This window comes from Tubulanus polymorphus, chromosome 1 (genome assembly GCF_964204645.1).
Source record: "Tubulanus polymorphus chromosome 1, tnTubPoly1.2, whole genome shotgun sequence".
NCBI classification, from domain to species: Eukaryota; Metazoa; Nemertea; class Palaeonemertea; order Tubulaniformes; family Tubulanidae; genus Tubulanus; species Tubulanus polymorphus.
In genome coordinates this window covers 22,020,200-22,046,694 of record NC_134025.1, presented here as the reverse complement: position 1 = coordinate 22,046,694, position 26,495 = coordinate 22,020,200, and the positions used below count along the sequence as shown (strand labels likewise).

Sequence of the window (26,495 nt, the reverse complement as noted above, 5' to 3'; positions counted from 1 at the left end):
TCCAGTCTTCGCTAGACATTTTTCATGGGAAATTTTAGTGTCCTTGCATTGAAGAAGTGTCTTGTTCGAATAGCGTATCCACTGTCAATGACCAACATCACTACGGCCCTGGCTTTTGTTTGGAAGCGTGTTGTTCCACATCTACTGCTGCTGTGTCATCAGACCCTCTCAGGTCACTTCTGGCAAACCCTAGTTTTCCTCAATAATTATTTAGGCAGCATTGGAGAATATTCTAGCTGGTTGACAGAAAGAAACATATTCGGCTTCAAGCAAACATGAGAAACCACTGTTTTTTTACAGATTAGCCATTGAAGACACTGAGAATAGTCTATATATTAGTATTTAAGCTGGTTGTATTCGGACTGGAGACAGAGAGAAAAGTATTCTCAATTCGAATGTTCTATTATTATATGAGATAACTAAAATGTTTTCACGAATTCTAGAGGCCCCGCCGGTGTACCCGACAGTGTGAAGTAAATAATGCGGAACCGGACTTAATTCCTACACTGGCAATCGACTGACATTTTAATTACAGCTGCATCTATACATAGTTGACATTCTATGTCAAGGAGTCTGGAGTTTTTTCAGTTCCTTTTTTTGTCATCTTTACACCTGTAATTTGTCGATATCAACCGATTCTACAATAAATACCGATTGCTGTTAAATACCAGGCATCAATGACTGATATCTGACATTGAGAACAGAATTTCCCTCGACCAGATCACTGTTAAATAGTCCGAAACATGTCGAAGGTAAGTTAAAATAAAAGGAAAGTAAAAAGGCAATCCAATGTCAAAATCTTTGACCTCCAAAATAACAAAAAATCACGCGAAGTAATTGTAGTTTAGGTGTCCCTTATGGTGCTTATGAACCTAAACATAATCTAATCCTAAGTAATAGTAATACTGATATTAGCACAACATAAGTAAAATAGGAAGGTGACCTAAAACTACCCATTTCAAGTGAAAAATCCAGGCGCGGATCCAGGGCCATACAGTGACTATAGCACAGTGAAGAAAGGGCACCAACTTTGAAAAGGGCCCTTAATGCCCAGCAAGCGAGTTTGAGTTTGAGTGCCATTCATTGGTATCATGCCACTAAATTTGCCTTCACATTCAATTTGCTTGTGCCTTTTTTAGATTTTTGGCGAAATTTGCCCTTTTTCGATTAAATTTATAGAGCAACAATAATGTTTCTTTTAGAATAGTGCCCCTTTTGAGTAAAAAAAAATGTCTTAGATTGCCTTTTATGATTTTGGGCAATTTATATCATTCACATTTTGCTTTAGGCCTAGTACAGAAAGGCAATTATTTTCTATGGCGCACAAATTGTGTGCCCTTTACTTTTTTCCCAAAACATAAATTTTTCAAGGGCATTTAAAAACTGCGACTACCGCACGTGCTGCATCCGTCTGTATCTGTCTGGATCCGTGCCTGAAAACCCAAATGAATAAGAAAGTGGATGTTTTGCCAAACTTGACATCATTCTAGTAAACACTGTTTTCCCAATATATATATTTCTAGAAATAGATGTCTTCAATTACGATCAGTAAAAAGGTCTGAATAAGATTTTAGGGTTAGGTGTAGGGTATGATTTAGGCTATAGGTTAGGGTTGGCGTTAGGTTGTATGGAATTCCTAAATGGACATAACTAGGTTACAACTTTTGAATAATCTCAAAAGAGATTTTCACAAGTGTCTATATATCATTTATATACATGTATATGTATACTAATACGTTATTTTCCATTCATAACTGGGATTTTGGCCAAACACGTAAGATATTAACCGAACAAAATGCGATATGATATGGTGAATTTAGTTATCTCTGCGCACTAGGATGACTGCTTGAGTTCCGACCCACAGATGTTTACTTTAATGAATTTCATATCAAGTGAATAAATTGGGCCTATGATGAACTGTCTATTTCCCTTTGTACTTGTCCGCATGAGAAATTGTGAGTTAAAATCCATAGCCTAAATGCATTTCTTGAACACGAACGGCAAACAATTGTCGGACTACAGGGTGACAGGTACTGGGGTTATCAGCAACTGGCGGCATATGGTAGGCCGCAAGCTGGTCTCATCGCAAGCTGTATCCCACTAGTTGCCTATTCTCTACTCCGGCCTACAGGGTCCGAACAGTTTTTTTTTCGAGCGCAAACATGTTCGATATAGTGCAATGGAAAATTGCGAGTTGCAGTTAAATCACTCATCAGTCGCCCGTGTGCAGCAACTATCGACGCAACAGAAAAATAATTCTTAGCCCAATGAGCGTGTGTTGATAGATCATGTGAACTTTTAGGGTGCCCTATTTCAGAAAACGTTTTTGTCGTCCTTACCTGAAAACTGATGCATTTTAATTTTAGAATAAGCATACGCAGTGCAGTATGTTCTCATGTAAGAGAAACATCGTGTACTTTTTCTTTCGATTAGGGTAACTCCACGTAATTTCGGAAGACCACGTAATTTCGGAAGTTTTCTTCTACGGCCTCTCAGCAGTCGCGTAGAGGGAATACCTATTCGGACGAGCTTAAATTTGAAAAAGGGGAGGTAGGTTGGTATTTCCTGGGAATTCCACGGAAATCCGCGCCGTTTTGATGACGTAGTACGCATTTCTTCCCGGCACACGAAACCAGCGAAGCAGGAGATAAAAATCGGTCATGTAAGTACATTATTGATTGCCCCATTTTTACGGCATTTCGCGGCCAGCTGTTATGTAAACACTACTAAGAAGTTCTAGGAAGTAAAAAGTTTGTTTATAAACATTCATTCGCTATTGGAATACGGTCATTGATGAAATATCAGCGATTTTTAGAAACTCGCTCGCCTACACATAATTTCGGATATCGTATACCCGGTTATTCTGGCTCGTTCACGTAATTTCGGAAGTTCCGAATTTATGTATAGATGGTATTTGTGTGTGTTTTCTCGGTAGTCTATCATCAAACAGGCCTTTTTCTGAGATAACTGTCACAAAAGAGTGCATACTGAAAACAAATGCAAATTGATTCATCATTTTAGCCCCAGAGCCTAGGCCTATAACCTAGTCTCCATAACACAGTTATCAGTAGGCCTAAATTATGAAAATGCCATTCTGAGATCAGGTTGTAACTAATAACATGTGATGATATTTACTAAGGAAAATAATTAAGGCTTATTTATAAAAGAAAATGAATTCATTTTATTATTATTTTTATAATCAACATGATATTTACAATGTTTTTTATTTTTAAGTATGTCAAAAGTGTATCGGCGTTGGACAGAAGTGCAAATGGGTGAAGCTGTTGAGGCTGTTCAGAATGGGATGTCAATATTATCGGCAGCAAAAAACTTTGGCGTACCAAAATCAACATTACATGACCGAATAAGTGGGAAAATTCCTGCAGGAAGGAAACTAGGTCGACCGACGAATCTGTCTGAGGCAGATGAATCAAAACTTGCGGATTTCGCGAAAAACCGTGCAGACCTCGGTTACGGTTTTTCAAAGGGAAATCTATTGAAATATGCGGGTGATCTCGCCTTAAAAAGGGGGACACCATTTAAACAGGTAGGCCAACGATTTTCACTAAAAGGTTGTTGTTTATCCCTTATAATTAATACTGGTATATATATTTTACTTTTAGATTATCCCGAGTGACCAGTTCTGGGCTGGCTTTAAAACTAGAAACCCCACTGTTGCACTCCGAAAGCCAGAGGGCACTGCGGCAATCCGACATCAGTGCATGAATGTTAAGAAGGTTGGAATGTTCTTTAGATCGGCCACAAAAGTATTGCTAAATGCTCAACCGATGCATATTTGGAATCTCGATGAAACTGGCGTTCAGTTTTCTCATGTCCCCGGAAAAATTGTTGCACGGTAGGCTTTGAACTAAATTAGCCTATCATTTAAATACTTCAACTGTTGGTCTATAAATAGCCCTTATCAAACCCAAGTTATTAAGCCCAGCAATATTCTAATGAGTTGTTGAAGTATTTTTAATTTCCGACTATCAGCAATCATCCAGATACAGAAACTCAATACCACAGTCATAAAACAACAGATTTAGGAATGAACGTTATAACGATGAAAATTTTATTTTCAAAACTCTTATTTACAGAAAAGGGAGCAAGTATGTTCAATCTCGAATCAGCGGCAATCGCGAAACAGTTACGATCATGGCATGTGGAAATGCTGCTGGGCAGATGCTGGCCCCTAACGTTATTTTTAAGGGCAAGACGGCAGCATCATTACTCTCAGTTGACACAATGAACGCACCGGCAGGTACGACAGTTTCTGTATCGGAGAGTGGTTGGACGAAACAGGTAATTAGTTGTCAGTCACATTTTGAATCAGGCTCCTGAAGTGAAAAGCATTGTCAAATTTCATGTATTCATGATTTCAACAGGGAATTGCAACGATTTGGTTTAAGAAAAATTTTTTACCTGCTATTGGAGCGGCTCGTCCACAGATTTTGATATCCGATGGACATAACAGCCACAATTTTCTTGAATTGGTCGAGCTGGCAAGAGAAAATGGAGTAACACTGTTAGAATTACCAGAACATACCTCACATTGGTTGCAACCTTTAGATCGGTAAACACACTTCTTACAGATTTTATTAAAGAATACATCTTCCAATGAAATTAGACCTCAACTGACTAATTAATGTTTCACTTTCTTTGAAGATCATGCTTTAAGACATTGAAAGCATCATGGAATCGCCTATGTTTGAATTTTCATAACGAAAATCCGGGACGTATAGTGAACAAAAGTTGTTTCTTTGAGATCTTCAGACCAACATGGCTCAGTATAACCCCGGAGAACCTTATAAATGGTTTTCGAGCATGTGGTCTTTTTCCATTCAATCCCGAGATCATTCCCAAGGAAGCTTTTTTACCATCAAGCACAAGAGTTGCTGATGTGGTGAGTTACTGAATAATAAGTAACCCGTATTGCCCTTAATTGAGGTTAACTGTACCTACATGTTTTTTTTTATAATGGGTTATAGGTATCAGATCCTACAATTGAAACGATGCAAGATCCATTTTCAGGATTATCGAAGGTATTTTTCTCGTAAAACTTGCACAAAAATCTAAAATATATCTAAGAGAACCTAGTTCCATATATATTATCAAATGTAAAGATGAAAAAAAAAAATTTTCTTCACATTACTTTTTACTTAGGAATCTGCATCTAATGTATTGACAACAGTTGAAAAACCATTTCGTGAGGTGTGAATAGTGATTTAATTTCACTTCAACTTTTTTATGATTAATTTAATTTGTTTAGATTGTTTTTGGACTAATGACCTGTTCGAGTGTTTGTTGCATTGTGTGTTACAGTTTCTAACCTTTTTCATGATCATTGATTTTTTCAGTCTCTCAAGTCCAAGCACAATATATCCTTTTCAAAATGATAATTGCAGATTTTATTGATGATTTCAAATGGATGAGATATTTTAATTTGTGAATTGTTTTATAATCTTCTCAATCAGTGGTTGACCATATTATTTTGTAGACACTGCCTATAACTATCGATGGTCATTCCATTGCCTTAAAGGCAATGGAATCAGCCATTTCCTCGGAAATGAAGAAAAAATTTGAAGAACGATACACCGAAGGCTGTGACTTGACTAATGATGCACTGTATTCAGCATGGAAAATTTTGAAAACTAAATCATCAGCTGAAGTTATCGATAGCTTCCCGATCGAAAATAACTCATCCCCAGGTAAGAGTTAAGATCATTTTTAAAATAATGATAATACTTATTCGCCATGTAAATATGCAGTATAAATAATATATAATTACAAACAAATTGCATATACTTACTGATTAATTTTGATGTACTTAGCTGATCCCGACAATGATGTGCTGGATTATCCCGTACTGATGCCAACTGAAAAGAAAAGAAAACGCGATGATAAGCGTTATTTCATTCTAACTGCGGATGATGCATATGCAAATGCGGTTTCAAAACAGAAGTTGAAAGAACAAAAAGAAAAGGAAAAACTAGAAAGAAGGAAAAAGAAATGTTTGACAACGGTAAGTTTAAGAACAGTTCTACGATTCATATCAAACGGTGAAAAACACACATCATAAAGAAATTAATTCAATAATTAATAAAAACTCTTGCAGGCTTCAACAAGACCACAAAATGGAACTTGCTCCATTAATCCTGTAAGTTGAAAAAGATCTCTTGAAATGAGCAAATTTAATGAAAATAATATTCATACTTTGTATTCCTTTATTGTTCAGGCTCCATCAAGACCAGACAAGGAAAAATTAGCCGTAGTTCATGTGAGTAAAAAAATATGTTATATGTGTTCACTTTCGTCAGTTTATTTGTAATATGAGTAACTGAGGTACCCGGTAACCGGTAGGCTAAAATTATATATAAGTTTATTGAACAAAAATTAAACCGTTTAATTAAAATTTCATATTGAGAATGGCTATAATGTGTAATTCTGAATTTCAGGATCCTGTGCCTGAGACAAGTGGTGTCAACATGGTTTACGAAATCAACATAAGGTAAATAACTTGCTGCGCTTCTAAATATAAAATATAAATATCTAGTCACTAGTGATGAATAATTTATTTGTACCGGGGTACTTACTTTGTAGTGAAGGTTCATATATTGCCCTTTATCAGGAAGGTGAGAAGCGCAGGAAGCACTTATACTTTGGAGTGGTATGTATTAATCGGCTGAATTATTTTATCTGAAAGGAAAAATACAATTCTCCTGTGATTGTTATGTTTAACTGCTTGCAGATTCTAGAGATATTGGACTTCGGAGAAGTAATATCCGTTCAGTTTCTTGAACAACACTGCAAGAAAAATTTATTCGTTTGGCCCGATGTGGATATTATCGAAGAGCATCCCGTTGAGAATGTACTGAACAACTTGAAACCGCCTGAGGTGGTAAATACGAGGATGCAGATGGCATTTCAAGTTGATGAATTTTCAAAGACTTGCGATTTGTTCGCTTGCATGTAATAGGCTTACTACGTTTTGTTACGTAGAGAGGCCTTAAAGTTGTATTGCTATTGTATTGTATATACGTGTGTGCGTGTGCGTGTATCTATGTATGTGTGTATGTATTTATGTATGTGTGTATGTATTTATGTATGCGTGTATGTAGTTACCAAGTATTTATGTATATATTTATGTATGTGTGTATGTATGTATGTATTTACCAAGTATTTATGTATGTGTGTATGTATTTATGTATGTATGTATGTGTATATATGTAGGCCTATGTATGTTTGTTTTTTGTTACTCTTTTTGTTACTCATCTAGTCTTAAAAATGTTTATAAATAGTGCAATAAAAATTTATTACTTTCTGTTACGCCTTTTAGGCCTACATTACATGTTAGTTAATCAGTTTATTACATGTACCTTCTCGACGGTTGCTGCATTTCTAACGGTCTTCCTTTTATCTTGGTGAATTGGGATTACCATATCCACCATCTAGTAGGCTGTAGAAATTCATACAATTGCTGGAAATTCCACTCGGATAAAAAAAATATTTATGGGATTCGAACCCAAATGGTGTCTTGTCCCTAGATGTTTCTGATCTAACCAGCTGTTACTAAATGCTGCCACCCCTGTAGAAGCAATTAGTATAACCCAAATACGTTCTAGCCTAGTTTCATAGAACGCATACACAAAAATAACGAATATATGCATTTCCGAATTTATGTTGACTATTTCCGAAATTACGTAACCCGGGCTTCCGAAATTATGTTGTCTCTATAAATGTCTCATACTGGTAAGTTATTTTAATGGATATATTTCAAATCGATTCTGGAGTAATATTTGGAAGCAGAAATATCAGGCTGTAAAAATATCCACCTTCCAACGGCATTTGTTCATGTCGAAAATCATCCGTCAAAACAGCGCATCCGAAAATACCTTCCGAAATTACGTGGAGTTACCCTAATAACATTTTTGGGGGATTTATTATGTTCATATTTTTCTTCTTCAAAAAAGAACTTCTATTCTAAAGTAGATGTTTATATCATACAAAAGTTTACTCCTCAGGTCCTTCACCCTTAACAGAAAAATGGCTTGCTAGTTGTGCAAGCGTGATCACAAATTTTTTCTGGTCTATAAAATCACTCCCGATTGCTGGTGTTGCTGTGACCGGCGATCGGCAGTCACCCGGCTTTAGCAGGTCTTGGCAAATGGCCGCAGATCATATCGCGCTAGTTGCTGGAAATAAAGTGCAGCCAACATTAAACTAAGCTGCCAAAAGGTGGCATTTCCTCCCAGTTGCGTGGGTACCCTTTGTGTTGTAGCCTGACATAAGCTAGCCTTTAGGGTGTAATGCTCAAGGGTATTGTCAGAAATTAATGATAACTTAGCAGTGTAACAATTAGAACTTTGGTGTTCTGTTTCGTAGTTGTGTCCGTATATAACCCATAACTAATATACTGATGTCAATCAATAAGAGGTCAATAGTAGGCCTTCCTACCTCAGTAGTATCTGATACCAGTAGGCGTCATTTTGGACGAAGTACCAGTAGATTCATTCCAATCATGCAAAGCAGATAATCGTATTGTAGGCCTACATGCATTCGAAGTGGATGGTGAATTGATTATTTTTGCCTTTAGGTTAACTTTTTGTTTTGCCTTTTGTAACTCTGTAGGCCTACCCTTATTATAGCGAGGGTAATAGATTTTTATGTGAAGAGTTAAATTTTGACTCCTGCATGATTTTGTGAAATCAAGGAAATATTTCCTATGAAAAACTGAATTTATGAGGTACTTGTGGTCAAAATTTGACCCGTTCCAATGGACCAAGCGTTCACACTGTCCATTCTAAATTGGTCCCTTCCATTTTAGACCAATCCAATTAAAATCCAACCTAAAAGACTGGTCCAGGTCCGTTCTAAATTTTAGAACGGACTACATCTGTATGTGTGGACAGCAACTGGTTCCAGGTCAACTCTAAATCGTACTCTGGGGTTATGAATTTAATTGTAATAAATAAAATGGTCACCAATTCGTCATCAAACTAATTTCAGATTTCATATAATTTCTACATTTCCTAAAAATTTATGTCTGTATTGACTGATGGATTATTATTATTCTTTTATCTTAAAATCTGTCTATTGCGTGTGTCGCTCGCGGAGTATAGGCTATAGGCCTATCCATTTTAATTGTTTAGAAAATCTCTTAGAATTTACTGTTGATTGATGTGTACAGAGATATAATGATTAACAGCAGTCATCAAAATTTTTGAAACGAATAATTGCTGGGGACTCATAAATGTTGGGGCAAAATACTCCCGGCAACATCTTGCGGGTCCAGTCATAACTCTCTGTAGCCAATTCAGTAAAATGTATGTGACTTAGCCCTTTCCAAATTTGGTATGTTCGAGGTGCAGAGCTGCCAACTGTTCCTGATTTTCAGTATTTGTTACTATTTTATAACAACAACAAAAAACTGGTTTGATTGGTTTGATGTATACAGAAATATGAAAGATGTTACTGAGGGTCTTATTGTTGATTATTGATTAGGCCTATTTGATCATTTTCTTTCATATTTCAATGAAACGTTACTGAAAAAAATTCAGTTTGTTACTATAGCACTTTTCAGAGGTTGGTGGCCCTGGGTGCCGTCTAACTAGTGATAGTGCAGCTATAATCAGCGTGACTTCGATCTCCTGGTATGTTTTCCGTGAATTTCTCTGCAATCAACAAATGGAGCGGGACGGGGATTCGAACGTCATTTGGTCAGAGTTGAATGGTTTATCGACACATGTTTCTGAGGCTACGTGTTAGACATTCATTTGCCTGTATGTTATGATTTTGAGTGGCATAGTTGGGTTGTTGCTACTTATATCACTCTTTCATAGAAATTAACAATTTTATGAATTCAATACGTGAATTATGAATTATCTAGAGTATGGTTGTGAAATTGTTAATTTCTTCATTTTCTTGGGCGAAAACGTGAATTCGTACCCGCTACTGCCCCATCGCTCTTTATCTTAAAAATTAACAATTTTCATCAATTTCTTCATTTTCTAGCATGAAAACATGAATTCATACACGCTATTGTCCCAATAGTAGCATGTCTTTGCCATGAATTCGATCTAAATAAGGCTTCGATTTGGGTCCAATTATTTAACGGAGGCAATGCATATAACGGGAGATAAATGATATGGCTAAGTAATATAATATGTTGCGTTGGATTTAATTAAATCTATAGCGTTACTGTGCCTGTAAGCTGAGCGAAAGATGTCATCTTTATAAATATTTGTATCTGTCATCAATAAAACAGCTACGTATACATTGACGCATGAAGTCATCTTGATAAATAACTGCAGAGCGCAACCTCGTTACAAATTTATTCCAATCATTCAGAAACCGAATGTATTGTACAATATATGTATTTTAAGCTCTTTGAAGTGGATCAATAGTGAAATAACTGCGGATTAAACTGATCCAGATTAAGCATATTTTGTAGGCCTAACCATTTGATTGAATAAAGTTAAAGATATCGACTATTGAAAACCTTAACAAACTGTTTCAACTAATACGAGTTATGTCTAGTCACCAAATTTTACTTGCCAACCTTCTAATTGCTGCGTGGTAAAAAAAAAAATCACTTTTAAATCCAGTTTTGTAACTGTTAATTCCGTGGAAACGTTCTTGTTCTAGTATTCTTGGTGTTACGTATGTAATCATTTCATATAAAGTGACTTATAAGTCGAAATTAGGGCTGGGTATACTCTCGAGGTTCCACTATAACAATCATCAGTAATCATTTTGCCGGAACCAAAAGGCAGGTGGTTGTGTATTAGGCTCAGATGATGTATAATTTAGATTTACCTTTGAGTTTTCATAGTAAGTTTTAATAGTAAGTAGTAATACTAATAGTAATTTAATACCTATAGTGCCCTTTTCACTGTGATACAAAGTTCAATTAAATCCATACTATTGGCGCCCAGCCTATTTATAACTCTAACCATTTATTGGTAGAAGAAACATCCGAGCTGCTACTAGGCGCTCGGGAGTTATATATCAGGTCAGGTACCCATTTACTCCTGGGTGGAGAGCGGCTATGAGGATAAGCGCCTTGCTCGGGGACACTACGTCAATGTACGAGGCTCGAATCCATGACCTGGCTTCCCAGAGTCGAACGCTCTAACCACTCGCCCACACCGCTCCACACTCGTACCGGTATAATAGACCATACTAGTATGATTGGTTGTGTTGAATTTATTAGATTCCTTTGCTACCTTGATAATTCATATCGGAGTTTTGTTGTCAGATTGTCGCAGAAGCTTTCAAAATCCATCTAAGGACCAGCGAAATATGATAAAACATGCGCTGCAAATAGTTTTCAAAAACGGGAAAAAATAACCCAACAATACAAGACTAAAATACCCTAACAAAATGGCGACTAGCAACGACTGTAAAATAGTTCATTAAATTGCGCTGATCTTGACCGTCAGATCTTGCTCCGTTATTTCCGGAACCAGTTGCAATTCACACTTCGCAATGATTTTGACATGTGCTTGAATTTGGCTCAGGCCTGGTCCGACATGGCCCGTTTGCACCTGTGTGAACTGTGAACATTTGTTCCGCGCTTAACTCGTCAGGGGCCAGAAATGCTCATGAGATAGCGGCTTTATCCTCAATACCGGACTATTACATCACCACGCGATGTAGGTACATCACCGTGCGACATGAATACATCTCCGCGCGATGTAAGCTTTTTATCATGGGTTTATCGACGGAATAGTGAAAACAACACGCGTTCGAACAATAGGATATTTGCTTTGATTAGAAAAAAACGAAAGAGGAAAAAAATGATGCTCGCGTTGCAATCGATTGAAAGCCAGCGTGCGCGGCATTCTTGCCTTCGCGCCAGCTGGTACGGTTCAATTATATATCTATATATCGTGTCTCTCCTTGACATTCGTTATAGTGTTTTAGTCTCGCTAATTCGTCGATTCTGTGTGTGTGTGTAAGCTGTGATTTTGCGCGCGCGTAATGCAGGATATCGGTCTCGCGTGCCGTAATTACGGAGGAACCGTTCGCGGCGAACCGATGTTACCGGTTTTGCCCGTAGAATATCTCGATTTGGTGAGTTAGATATGCGGTGAATGTCCGTTATAACGCCATCGTTTTTGATGTTCGTTTAACAAACTTTTGCTCGGAAAAAAAAATTGCTCAATCGTAACTCGAACGCGAAGGAAATACCATTCTTTATACCCGTAATGCTGAGTTTGTGTATTACGCCATGTTTTTCATTCATACCAATAGTGGGGTTAGAAAGAACTTTTAACTGTAAATATTGAAGTGTATATTAGCGGTTGATTCAAACGTTACTGGTTTTCACAAAGCTTCGCCGGATGAGTCGCGGAGCTGCCAACTGTTCCTGATTTTCGGTTTTTTATAACAAGAAATACTGATTTCATTTGTTTGATTCATACTGAAATATGAAAGATGTTATGGACGGTCTTGCTGTTGATTTTACTGAATTTGAACATTTTTCTTTCACATTTCAATGAAATGTTACCTCTGGAAAAATTTCAATTTGTAACCGATAGCACTTTTCAGAGGTTGGCGGCCCTGCAGTTGAAGACTAACGACTTCATCATTCTATAGTCTAAAGTTATCTAGCAAAGTGTATTTTTTAGACAGTTCATTAAGGAATCATGCCGGACTCCTGTAAAAACCATTGGAATAACGTTTATATACATTGATAGGTAGTATGCGTTATTTAAGGGGTTCTGCCTGAGTTGATGTGTACTACATCATCAATATTGACGTTTCAAAGTAACGATTGCGATTAGGAATTTTGGCGTTTATTTTGAAATTAGATATATTTCATAACTGTTATTTTATTTTTGATAAATTTTGATGATTTCACTTTTTGTTGATCTATACAGAGACAAAGAAAGAGCTATGTTTATGAGTATCTTTTCACTGATGAATTTGATATTTTTCTTATTTTTCATATTTCAATGAAACCTTCTTTGCAAAACATTGCGATGCACCTAGTTGCCGATATCATTCAGCCCTATGACTCTAATTGCTATTTACTTACTTAAGGATTTACACTGTTGAATTAGATTTGATATTCCTGGATCATATATTAGTTATGTATGATATTGACACATTTCAAAAGCACATTTTAGTACCTATTTCTTCTGTTGTAACACATTTTTTGTACCTACGGCTTTGGGGCCCTCTTGAGTTACCTAAAAGGAAGTAAATGTGGAAGGCTATAGGTTGATCGTTTAAGATCAATCATAGAAATGTACTGCTGTCTGCTTTTTAAGAAATGCAAATGTGTTCAGGAAAGCATTTTTTAAGTATAAGTACATTTGTATAATATACAAATTGTCGGTTACATTGTGTGTTATTCATGTCAAGTGTTTGAAATATGAATTTTACATATGACGCGTTTTGAACTCGAACGTTTTAGATTTCATTCACGATATATATTCTGCAAATTTACAGCTGGCAGGGTGGCCGCTGACCTGGGAGAACTCAGGGAATCGGAATAAAATCTGGAAAAATATCAGGGAAAACTCATGGAATTAGACAAAAACTTTGTAATATCTTTGATGCTATCGGCTGCGTGCTTCTTTATCGGTACATGATCGAATGAAAAAATGAATGAATTGTTAAGTTTTAGACCTAGAAATTTTTCTGATGATTCACTCAGGGAACTTCGTGTAGTCACAGGGAAAACTCGGGGAAACTTTGAAAATGGGTGGAAAGTGGCCACTATCCTTATCAGATATATTTCATTGACTGCGGAATTTTGGGAGGGGCATCCGTGCTCCAAGTAATCGAAAAAAGGCCTGGTTACTAAGAGTGGGAATTGGCAGTGGACTGAACTGTTACAGGGGAACGTTAGCTGATTGGTTGCAAGGAATATGCGCAATCATTGTTATTACTCGAGCTATTAGGCTAAACAAAAATAATACCTTGTTTCTTCGCAGCGGCCGGGTCATTTTTGTCAAAATAATAAAATTTGTAATCAGTTCATTTCTATAGCTGCCGGGTCTGTTATGATAAAATTGATCACGATTTTAAAAACAGTCCTACAGGGTAGGATAGGCGGCCAGTCGGGCAACTTATAAGCTCACTGGCAGAAAGGAGAAACAAGAAATCAATGTTTTAAGCCTTATTCATGGCTAGAAAAAATGTGGTCATTAGTCGATTCTTTAGGGACCAACTGTCACACGATCTCAAAACAGTCGCTCGTCGTAAGAATACATCGCCTATTGTAAACAAGAAAAAAGTTCTTAGAATCGGATCGATCGAATAGCCAGACATCGCATTATACCGCTGTTGAAATCAATCTAGCCATGTTTCTAAGAATGTCAACGTTGTATTTTTCAGAACGGCTTCCGCAAGGGCCACAGACGAAGCCCCAGCGAAGTGGTGTTCAAAGAATTGACGCGGCGAGACGCGCAGAATGCGCTGTCGAACGAACTCTCGAAACTCATCCAAACGTCGGCCGATGACAACGAAAAACGTCGGGTACGCGAAATTATTGTTTTTTTTATACCGAATTGTCGACCGTTTCTCAACGATTTTTGCGATCATTTCGTGGACACCATTTTCTGACCGCAATCTTTTCTAGCTCTCTCGAGTGGCGAAGAATAATCCTGTGTTTTATTTATTTATTCATTCAGCTCAAACTGTAAACGCTTCATTTGTTGTTCATTTTTTATTCTTCCATTAGAGCATTCAAAAGGAGTTTGACGCGTATGAGGTTTTGTTCTCGCGCTACTTACTCGAGACTGGTCCGTCGATTCATTGGGATAAGATCAGCCGTCTGCCCGAGGGTTCGGTAAGTGTCGTATATTGCATTTACCAACTCAAGTTAAGCAGAGAATTTTCAAACTTCAAGGATCCGTCAATGAAATGTTACTGAAAAAATTAGTTACCCGGTACCGATCAAACTTTTTAGAGGCGCTGAAAAAGTACACGGCACCAAGACCTCTTGACCCGCAAATGGGATTACAAATGGTTAGAATGAAGCCGATGCTGCGTAGTAGTATCTGCAAGCAGGAAGCATTGTTCCCCTAGAAGATTTTAATTGATGGACTTATGAAGCATTCTTGGATGGAATAAACACTTTTTTGACCTGATTTCTTCGGTATTTCGTACACTGGGAGGTTTTCTCGGGTACCAATTCCAGACTTCACTCTAATCACCCGGAGTATCAGTGCCCTGTTGTATTTTTGAGCAATCTATGCCCTAATATGTTAGTATTCGATTCTATATGCAGGTGAAATCATACAATGAACTGAAGGTCGACCCCTCAAATCTGGATGATATTCAAAGCATGCTAAATAAACTTGTCGTTCTGAAACTAAACGGCGGTCTCGGAACTAGTATGGGATGTAAAGGGCCGAAAAGTTTGATATCCGTACGAAACGAGCTTACCTTCCTCGATCTAACCGTGCAACAAATCGAGGTGAGTAGATAGTAATATGGACTTCCGTTTAGTGACCTGGGCCCAGTTTTATAGACTGGTATGAACTTTTACCCCGGGATTAACTAAACTGAAAATGAATTAGCGAGTTAGCCCCCGGGTTAAAGTTAATACCTGTCTATAAAACCGGGCGCTGGTCATTGTCAATAGATCGTGGGTTTCAATCCTAGTGTAATGATATTGTTTGGTCAGGACATATTTGGCAGGTTTGGTGGGTTTGAAAGGGACGTGTACCAATAAATAATACTGCCCTTATCGATAGTCGTGCTTCGAAGTACTTCATCACGTCAGCGTCGAGTGCTATGAAATCAACCATATCCACTCGTGTATACCGGTAGATATGTCTGAAGCGGAATGAGTCTCTAGGGTGTAACTGAAGCAGGGAGCAGACCATGAGGGTTTAGTAGATCAATTCAGCGCGTAGCATAGGTGATTCTTTTTGGTGTCTAGTGGAATAAGCACATTTGAAACGATAAACATTTTGTGTTATGGTAACTGCTTTTATGTACATATACGGATATCCGCTGGTGCAAAATTTATATTGATAATGGGTAGTCGGACAATTGATATTGATATTGATAACGGGTATTCGGACAATTGATATTGATAACGGGTATTCAGACAATATCACTTGTGTATCATCATGTTTATATGTATATTCAATCTGTCCATACAATCATGAATAACGAGAAAATCAATACTGCTATGGCTGCCCCAACAGCACCTGCTCCTAACTTTCGACGTCGATCAATCCTCAGCAAATCTGTCTATTGATCAATTAATTGCAGACGTTGAACAAACAGTTCGGCTGCGATGTGCCATTAGTATTGATGAATTCATTTAATACGGACGAAGACACGCAAAAAATCTTGCGCAAATATTCCCAACTTCAAGTCACTATTCATAGCTTCAATCAAAGCATGTAAGTATATCGTTTGAAAAGAGAGAAAGAGAGAGAGACTTGACCAAGTAATTGTGAACCGAAAATCCCGCGTCGGAAAAGTATCGGTAATGTTGTCGTATTAATTGAGGCTTTTTGTGATCTTCATGTCAGGTATCCGAGGATACATAAAGAATCCTTGTTGCCGATCGCGAAGTCCATGCAAGACGTGCATTCAAATTTAGAAAGGTAACGAGAGAAAAAAAAAGAAAATTTACCCCTCCCCTGGTTTACTAAAAACGTTAAAAAGATAATTTTGTTTTTCCAAAAGCCAGAATTAAGTCAATATCAACCTAACCAAAAATGCTAAGCTTTTGATAAAGATAGAATCCCACAATAATAACGAAAAACTAAGTACCGGTACGGAAATGTTTCCTGGAGCTAATGTAGTTTATTTCACTTTTAGACTATATCCTAATAGTCATCTTATACTATATTCCTGAAGATGACTATTAGAATATGGTTGAAACGTCGATTAAACCACTAGCTCTAGGAAACATTTTCGGACTTCATTTTCAGAAGAAATAGATACTTAATTTTTGTGCGATCGGTTGGATTCGGACCCCAGCGGTTTAGAGTAAGTCTTGTATTTTTTTTAACAGTTGGTATCCTCCGGGGCACGGTGATGTATACGAAAGTCTAGCAAATTCAGGACTTTTGCAGCAATTCATCGCCGATGGAAAAGAATTCATTTTCATTAGCAATATTGACAACTTGGGCGCAACAGTGGACTTAAGTATCCTTTATAAATCGTTTTCGTCGCGGATTACTTGCATACAACACCTGAAATAGGTTCCTCTTCGAATGGTGGTTGACCTTCTATACAAGTGAAATATACCAATATCGGGGTTAAGTGAACCGTAATGGTTATGGATGGTTTGAATCATACTCAATCTCGGTGATGTCGTCAACTAGGCCAGTCAATTCACATGATGTCACACATAGTTGTCATAGTAAGTTAGTACTACTCACGTGATCCCTGACCAGTAGTTTGTCTCATTTGTGTTGTGAGATACCTGTTTGTACCTGTACGTAAGTAAGTTCATTTGTAGTTATTTTGAGCATTACTTACCTACATAATGTCGCAAATCTATTCAGTTCAGTTCGCTTGTAAACTGGTTGCTATTTCGAGATCCCTAGTTGTTTTTGATGTTCCTCTAGATCTATATTTGCACAGAACAAGAAAAAAGACAAAATACCAAATCCTTGTTAAAGGCTCAAGTCGGAATGAAGAATAGTGTGTGAATATATATTTATGGGTTAAAATATATGAGATAGGATAACGCTAGTTGATCGCTATTTAACTGAAGTCCGACTTATGTCTACTTATCAGACTTCAGTTTACTGATTGATGTTTATGTAATACTGACTTGAGATATCAAAAGAAACAAAATTAGATTTTGTACTAATTAAAGAAATCCATTTCTATCCTTTTAAAGTCAGGCCATGTGACCTGCGTTGCTGAACACTTATATCATCCTCCCCTGTCCTTGTTAAACAGTATATTGCTGTAACAGTTACTTACACTTATGTAAGTCGTAGTACTGTTATGTAAGTCCTGCAGCATAAACTTGGCGTAATATGTCCAATGTTGTTCTGTTCTTGCTGTTGTATTGGGGACTGATTAAAAAGTGAAAATGATCAATTTCCTCGGTAGAAAGTTTAGATAATCAAAAATCCATAGAACATTTTAGAATTCATATTCATTCTCATGCAATCCTCTTTTTGAGATGCTAGGCCATGGATACGGAGCAGCGACCCTACCTGAAGCACCGATCGACGCCATTTTTGTCGCCTTTCGACCGACAATACAACGCGGTACCTCCTCCGGCGATGGAGCAACCGTTCCATTCGCATGATGCGAAATACTTCCAGCCACAACAATACGCACACTACAACGCGTATCACGGTGATCACCAGTACTCGTATATGAACTGTTGGCCTTACCCGCAGCCATACCCGTATCACCAGACAAACTATCATGGATATTTTCCGCACGCTTTAACCTTGTACGGCAATCAATTCGTGCCGAACAAACAGCCTTATGTCTGCGTGGACAAGTTCATAAAGGTCGCTCATCCGAAATGCGTGCAGCCGCATTGCTCTTGTAAAAATGAAAATTGCTCGTCCGGTCATTTAAGTATGAAGGACGACTTGAAATGCGATCAGGAACCTGAAATCGTCGCGAAAAGTCCCGATAGTCGCGATCGTTGCAGTCCAACGTTGAGTAGTAGCGATTTGCAACACGTTTTAGATTATATTCACGACCTGGATCGTGCGGACGGACGCGCCGTATCGCCGCCATTAGACGTCAATTTACTCGACGATCTGCCGAGTCCGGTTCACGATCCATTGTTGTTGATGGACGGGCATCATCATCATCATCATCATCATCATCACCGATATTCCTCAAACGTTTACCACGACGAATCACCACCGATGAACGCGATCGGGTATTTATTGCGCGATGAAAAATCCGACAGAGTTTCGACGATGAAACTGAATACGACGATTTCGCCGCAGAAACTACAACTGGATTCGATTGACAGGAAACAGAAACCGATCGCCGATCGCATTCGGAGCGATGTTTTGCCGACGCCGCCGCCGTCCCCGGTGTCGAACACCGGCGACACGAAACGAATCCCCTCCGTCGAGGGCACGCTGAACACGGAAACGGCTTCCGAATGTTATATACGGGATCCACCGATCGTGACGCGTAATCAGTCGCTCGTCAGCGGAAGTAAATCGCTCTCCGATAATGCGGCGAGCGTTCAAAGTTTCGGCTGTAAAAGGAATTCGGGTGTCGATATTTTCAAAAACGGCGAACTGCCGTCGGTTGTCATTCGTCCGCAGACGTCTCGGCTCGGGGTAAAAATACCGGTTTGTACTAGTTTAAATGCGATTGAAGACCGAGGGTCGAGATCTCAGGTTTCGATCGACGATAATATGTCTTGCAGTCAACAAGATAGCACGCGACCATGTATCAACAACGTGAGGATCGAACCGCAGTCGCAGCATGTGAAGGCGTCTTATCAGCGGCAATCGCTGGAGAGCTCGACGAGCAGGGCAATGAAAATTCAGCCCGATACCGCGAAGGAAAGTTGCCGTCGACGGATGACTGCCATGACGGCGGCTGCGGCTTCGACCCTTTCTGCTCTGTCGCGAAACGAATGCGGGTCGTATGAGTCGTCGTCGACGAGGCGCGCTCCGAATACGGCGCTGCCCGCTAAGGCCGTCCAACTGATGAATGACTGGTATGAGAAAAATTTGCAGAATCCCTACCCGAAACGGGAAACCGTGATCAATATGGCCGAAGAAGGAAATATTTCCGTGAATCAGGTAAATGAAAGTCGATCAGCTTTCTGGCGAATGTTTTAACATTTGTCAGGGCGGCCACTGAACTGGAAAACTCAGGGAATCGGAAAAACCTAGAAAAAATCAGGGAAAACTCAGGGAATTTAACAAATTTTACCAAAAACCTGGAAAATTCGGACAACACTATTGACTATATGCTTCTTCATCAATACGTGATTCACTGAAAAATGAATGAATCGTAACATTGTAAACCTAGAAATTTTCTGATTCACTCAGGGAATTTTGTGGAGAACTCGGGGAATTGTATATGCGCGTTAAGTGGTCACCTTGATTTTGTTGAATTATTTCTGGTTGCTGATTTCTATGTATACGCTGTGTATATGATGTTGATCGTTTTGAATTGTATTTGATATCAGATATTGGATTTATAATTATGCTAAGTATTGGGTAATAGGTGTTAGTACTTGATGAAACATCTGTACAGGGTATGGCCATATATTGTAGATAAAAAGTGCTATTGAAATGCAGTTGAAATGTATGTTCAGTGCAATATTGCTGCTGTTATGATAACAAACCTCTCCCACCACCGAGCACCATTCAGTGTATTATCAAGAAGAGGTGCTAGAGAACTCTGCCACCACCAGAATTTGAATCCAGGATTGTGAAGACCGATATCAAGGGCAGATCCAGGATTTTCAAAGGGGGAGTGCTCTGCTGGGATCCCCTAAAAGATTTTGAAAAATTTGTCTTATTTTCATGCATTGATTTTCATGCATCACATATGTTTAAAAGGTACCTTTGAACTTTGAAATGTTGCGTTGAAAAACTGAAAATAGATACCGGTAATAGAAAGAAAATGTCCCAAAGAAACCCCCCTGGATCTGCACCGGTACATATGATATTCAGGTTCAAAAATTCACCATTCAGCACAACACCCCTCAGGCCTCATAATACTACCGCAACTCTACTAAATCACGTGTATTTCGTTTCAGGTGCGTTCCTGGTTCTCGAACAAACGCAATCGCAGTAATAACACGCGCGCTAAAAACCACAAACGCAAATTCGAAGAACGCCTTTCGAGTTTGTGTCACGAGCTGTTGAACCCGGAGAAAAAGGCGGCCGTCGATTCGCAGTACGTTGTCGGCGAACTGGTCGACCTGCTCGGAAAAGTTCAAGGTCGTGCGAACGTGCGAGACTGAGCGTTTTTTATTCGGATTAGTTTTTTTTTTCGATGTATTTCCCGCGTACAGATTGCACTGAGAAAAAAGTATAGAAAAATATACTCAAAAAAATCGGAAGTTCTTTTATCGACTGTTCACCATATCTTGTTAAGTGAATTATGATATTTTTCTGTGAGTTTCTGAAATGCATGAAATCTTTTTTTTGCTTTGCGTATGTACTGAATTTTCATTTGTCTGGCATATTATTACCCGGTTAATTGAAAACTGCATTGTACATGCAATTCATATGATAATATCAGTACTCTGTATATACGCGTAGTATCTATCGTACTCATTGCATTTTATACCCGTACAGATCGATACTTTATCTGGGAGAGGTAAAATTCTTAGTTTTCCTAGTTCTGTTTGTATGGATTAGCTTAGTTGATTATTGATTAGCTTAATTATCAGTGATCATTTCTCGAACTGACCGAACGTCAGTTCCAGAGCATTCAGTTAATGAATTAAGAGTCGACAAGACTCGACTTTCGAATTTGAAAATGAATTTACAATTTGCTAAGAACTCGAGCCTGATTCCATTCGATTATCTCTTATTGCGTAAGAATTGGTCTGGATTCCCTGTGTCTCAAAAAGACCTGCGACCGAATTCCCTGTATTCATTATCTGTATTGCCGAATTACAATTAGTATTCTACCTGCAATTATGAAATAACATTTGGTGCTCTCTCATCTCTCATATGTCTGTGATAAACTTATTGTGTGTCGCGTTTCTTATTTCAAATCATCTCTACGTCGACGAACTGAAAACCTTTCTTCTTTTGAACAAAATATGGAATTTCGTTTTCTTCTTCTGTCTCTGTGTTTTTCTGTGATATTAGCTCAGCGCGATGCTCACCGCGATCTCAAGGTTTTTTTACCCATCGTTTTTTTTTTGATTGTCGGAATTAGGAGAGTGGAAGCAGCTGTTTTAATCGTGTGTATGATTTCAATTTTTCATTTACCTATTTATTTACTCTTCAATTTCTATCGGGTTCTGGTGAACTTTTTGTCCTATATACTTCATATTATACACGTACATTATTAATATATTCTTTGTTTTGTCTCATCAAATTAATTTATTGATTCATTTATTTATTTACAAAGGATATGTATTCATTTATTTATATCATATGATATTGCAATAAACTGTTAAGTCTTTTACAATGATAAGTTGTTAGTATTTGATTTTTATTGTCAACAAATATCGCTTGTAATTATTAGTCATATGTTTTTCTTAACAAAACGACTAGATATTCTGAATTTCTTACTCAAGCCGCCAAGTGGTCAAGCACCGGAGTTTGTTATGGAGGTCACTGATAAAACTAGAGCAGATGTCAAGGTATGTTTCTGAAGTTTAATCGCAAAGTTGCTCAGAGTTCATTCATTGTGAACTAGAGTATGAATGTCTTGGCATTTTTAGAAATAAAGTCAAAGTCAGATAAGTTAGTCATCACATTAGCCAAGTTGTTACCATTTTTGACTAATATTACTACCCGTATAATTGAAACTCTGCTAAGCATCGACACAACCTGGAATTTGAAGAGAAATTCCTTTAAAATTGTTTAATCGGATGAAAAATGATTCTACCTAATGTACGTATTTCATAGGGTGGTACGCTCTGTGAATATGAAGGGAAATTGCGACTTCTAGAAATTGCTCAAGTTCCTAAAGAAAATGTAAGTGAAATGTTCAAAATATGATGTTATTATCGTAATAGATTGAAGATTAACAACGGTTCATTGCAACGCTCCATATTTTTTCAGGTGGATGAGTTTAAAAGTGTTAGCAAGTTTAGGTATGTTGTATTTCTGGCTAAATACAGTTAGAAAAGAAAAGCTGACTGGATGGTTTTCATAGACATGCGACCGTCTAATTAGATTCACTTGAAGAATAGAACGTGCAATCTAAGAAAAACCACATAAGGATTATGACGTTGAGAATTCTCATAGTATCAAAATCCTCTTACGGTTTTTATTTGATCGCAGGTTTTATTGATCAAGCTGAATGGTGTCTGTCGTTTGATTGGTCTCCGCAGTTTTCATTCATGCTTTCAGAATATTCAATACAAACAATCTGTGGATCAATTTGAAAGCGATTGATCGTGTGATTTCGGAGGGTAAATTGATTCTTGAAATCATCGTCAATCCGAAGGTACGTCATGAAAAAACCATTTCGCGGATCCCTTCTCTATAGTTAGACCATGGACTCTGAAACTAAAATGCAAAGTTCTTGAATAGAAATGTATATATATTTGAGCAAATAGCAAAGTAAAGAGTAAGTAATTGACAAACTATGGGTTAAATTACAAAATTTAACCCCTAGTTTGTCAATTACTTACTCTGTACTTCGCTATTGTTTTCCAGTCTTTGTTTTTAATTACTTTAATCTGTATTTAACTTTTAATCACTCACTTAGTTCCTCTTTTACATTCCTGTATAAATATCTTGTCAATCCGTTCTGATTCAGTACGCCTGATGATGGCTAATAGTTTTTTTTTGCCGAAACATTGCTCATATACGCATACGCATACGCATACATATTCAAGAACTTTGCATTTTTGGCTTAATTATTGTGGGATTTCTCACGTTTATTCATCATACACAGATATTGTGTATCTTATCGACTCATGGTTAGACATACCGGTAGTTGACAATGACATGATTCTACTGTACATTATAACATAATGATAGTGAATTATGTAACGGTCATTAATTTCAGACATTGGACGGTGGTGTACCAGTGATTCAGTTGGAAACTGCGGTGGGAGCCGGTATTAAGTGCTTCGACGGCGCAGTCGGTGTCAACGTGCCGAGAAGTCGATTTCTACCCGTGAAAACTACGTCGGACTTGTTGATAGCGATGAGTAACCTATACACCATCAAACACGGCGCTTTGACTATGAATCCTCAGAGATCGTTTCCGTCTGTGCCGTTGATAAAGCTCGGTTCTTCATTCGTAAAGGTTTGTCATTCATAAGAGTTGATGCCATGTAGTGCCGTATAATGAATTTTAACATTACTTTACGGGCTGTATACACCTGTGTTTTGATTTAATGTAAATTTAAAGTGTTGAGTTTGATCAACTCTAGATGGAACGATCATCAGTTTGCCCTGCACAAATATGTGTGGTAAATTTGGGTAAATATATGTTGAAAATAGATACGTCCCTATATAACTGGTACAATATTACATTTTGATGATCAGTGTAGATGGCTCACATTCACCGAACTAAGACCAACAATCATTGACGATTTCAAGCCCGAGATATTGACTGATCCGTGCAGACACGGCTTCTGGAGGACTCCATGAAACAATCGGTAACATAAACGATCCATTTTATTTTCATTTGTAGGTTAGAGAATTCTTACACAGGTTTCAAAGTATACCCGATGTGCTCGAGTTAGACCATCTTACTGTCTCCGGCGATGTTACATTTGGCAAAAATGTCACGTTACGAGTAAGTTTTATAATGATCTTTAATCATTTTGTCATGTTGGCGGGCCTGGGCCTGTACCAATGTAGCCCTTCAACATTAGGCCCAGTTAGCACAGGCCCTATTTATTTGATAAGCAAATTTGATTTGTTTTAATTTGGTGTCCCTTACAAATCCATCATAACCACCAGAAGCAAAAGAGGGGTTTGGTTTTGAAATCGTGGTACAAATATATTTGTGTGATAAGCATTGAATTAACAGAATTTTGTGTTTAAATTGAAGTACATAATTGGAAATAACGGTTCTGGTTCATCCAAACAATCTTCCCTAGCCAACTAAGTGATTATTCAAAAGTGATGAAAATAAATTATTATCTCGTATATTGTATCGTACTGTTTTATTAGCCTTGGAATATTTGGGGACAAATTTTTTTGCATCTTGTTGATATACTTTCTTTTATATAATAATTTCTTTTTTCCTATTACAGGGTACTGTCATCATAATTGCGAACCATGGCGATCGGATAGATATTCCATCGGGAGCAGTTCTAGAAAATAAGATAGTATCCGGAAATCTTCGAATATTGGATCATTAATGATATCGATCTAGAGTTCCTTTTATGCTATAGATGGATGATGTAGAGTGCATATGAAATATAGTGTACAATACAGATCGCTTATTAGTTATCATGCTAAATCTGGCAACAAACAACATTGAATTTTATTTATCTTTTCCTATTTATGATTATTCTTTGTTAAATTTTTACGAATTCTATATTGCATTTCGGATGTTTCGATCACTGTGGCTGGGATAACCAAATCCTTCTTCATTTTTGATGAAAAGACTTTTCTTATGTGTTATGGTTTGGAATGTCCAAATTCTGGTGTACAGAAGTTTTCCTCGAAATGTGCCATCCTTACTTATTAATTACTCGTCGAATTTTCACAATTGATCCGCAAAGATTATGATGATAATGTGGATGATAGGGCTTGATGTAAGCGTAGATAGAGTATTAGCTCAATTGGGTCAAGGGCTTTGCATTCACCTTTCGTTCATCTGTAGACCGAATCCAGTTATTTTGGGAAGTTTCAATGGATTATCTTATTTGGCCTCAATTTTGGGTATGTGTAAAATGTAACCACAATCGCAAAGTAGCTCATGTCATGTTCTACGATTTTGGCGAGTTTCAAGGTCAGGGGGCATTGCATATTGAATTTGTCAGATTGTCAAGTATCTCGCCAAGTGGGCGCTATGTCCGTGGACCAATTTCGGTTTATCAAGGGATGTTAACTTTGTATATGTTTTAGATTCAGTGCTTGTTTTATGAAATTTCTACATCGACACATTGCTGTGCATTATTCAGAGAACGTATATTGTTTTATGTTGTATTTGAGACTATCAAAGATGTAAATGTACTTCAAAAATGTGATCCATTGAGAAAAAGCATCGTAGCAAATCATTTGATTTACATATTTTTCACACGTCAAATTTCTAAGTACCGGTATTTGTACGTAAGTTCAAAGCTAATAACATCTTGCACTCACGACTTTTCGGATGAGAAAAAAATATATGTACTCAAACAGTAGTTAGTACGCACAAAATGCATGCCCAATCTTTACACCGGTGTATCATGTACCAGTATATGCACTTCACGTAATGTCAATAGAAGATCAACTACTTATGTTCAGTTTATGATGATGTTTGTGACATTTATTGTATGTCAGAATGGATACCTTAAAACTACAGGTGGTGCTATAGTAGAGTTGTTATAATAAAATAATATAACCGCAAATGATTTGTACTTTTCACTATATTGTTATGGATGTGAATCCCTGGACGGTGTCTTCAGCATTGGAAAATCCGGAAGGGCTGTATCTCAACATCTATTGGCAGTTGTACATTAGTCTCTTACTATTAGAATCTTATACAGTCGAATAGTCATCTGAATTAAGTAATTTCTACTGTAGTAACTTGAATTATCTCCTAATTCTTACCAATATCACTGGCCCCAATTGATTTAGGAGTCTACTTGCATGGTTTATAATTTCTTATGGAAGATTATTTCTGAATTGAGTGGAATGTTATCTGAATGAACTGACTGGCAATCTAAGTGCTGTCTCCCTGCACTATGGGGTGCT

The 26,495-nt window shown here is 37.6% G+C and overlaps 3 protein-coding genes and 1 long non-coding RNA gene across 5 annotated transcripts; 3 read left to right on the top strand and 1 right to left on the bottom strand.

Moving 5' to 3' along the window:
- Positions 1–562: 562 nt before the first annotated feature.
- LOC141898518 (UTP--glucose-1-phosphate uridylyltransferase-like) lies at positions 563–26,141 on the top strand. Its single transcript, XM_074784453.1, has 14 exons — positions 563–752; positions 14,350–14,490; positions 14,696–14,803; positions 15,245–15,433; positions 16,240–16,373; positions 16,506–16,580; positions 16,994–17,127; positions 22,176–22,264; positions 22,533–22,601; positions 22,689–22,720; positions 22,980–23,076; positions 23,644–23,886; positions 24,277–24,381; positions 24,845–26,141. The coding sequence occupies exons 1-14, from the start codon at positions 744–746 to the stop codon at positions 24,950–24,952; spliced, it is 1,533 nt and encodes a 510-aa protein (XP_074640554.1). The 5' UTR covers positions 563–743; the 3' UTR covers positions 24,953–26,141.
- Positions 4,205–7,847, bottom strand: LOC141898561 (uncharacterized). 2 transcript variants are annotated; one of them, XR_012618571.1, is made up of 6 exons: positions 7,833–7,847; positions 7,377–7,456; positions 6,594–6,696; positions 5,810–5,876; positions 4,423–4,499; positions 4,205–4,337 (listed from the first exon to the last, which is right to left on the bottom strand). It is a non-coding gene; the product is annotated as an uncharacterized LOC141898561 (long non-coding RNA). The 2 variants fall into 2 exon arrangements; XR_012618570.1 differs by lacking the exon at positions 7,833–7,847 and having other exon boundaries at positions 7,377–7,531.
- Positions 5,522–7,064, top strand: LOC141898553 (uncharacterized). The gene is made up of 7 exons (XM_074784508.1): positions 5,522–5,708; positions 5,832–6,022; positions 6,116–6,157; positions 6,236–6,277; positions 6,456–6,508; positions 6,601–6,667; positions 6,749–7,064. Exons 1-7 carry the CDS (start codon positions 5,543–5,545, stop codon positions 6,971–6,973), a joined length of 786 nt encoding a protein of 261 aa, XP_074640609.1. The 5' UTR covers positions 5,522–5,542; the 3' UTR covers positions 6,974–7,064.
- On the top strand, positions 17,161–21,950 carry LOC141913719 (uncharacterized). Its single transcript, XM_074804973.1, has 3 exons — positions 17,161–17,344; positions 18,122–19,730; positions 20,699–21,950. Exons 2-3 carry the CDS (start codon positions 18,132–18,134, stop codon positions 20,903–20,905), a joined length of 1,806 nt encoding a protein of 601 aa, XP_074661074.1. The 5' UTR covers positions 17,161–17,344; positions 18,122–18,131; the 3' UTR covers positions 20,906–21,950.
- Positions 26,142–26,495: the final 354 nt, after the last annotated feature.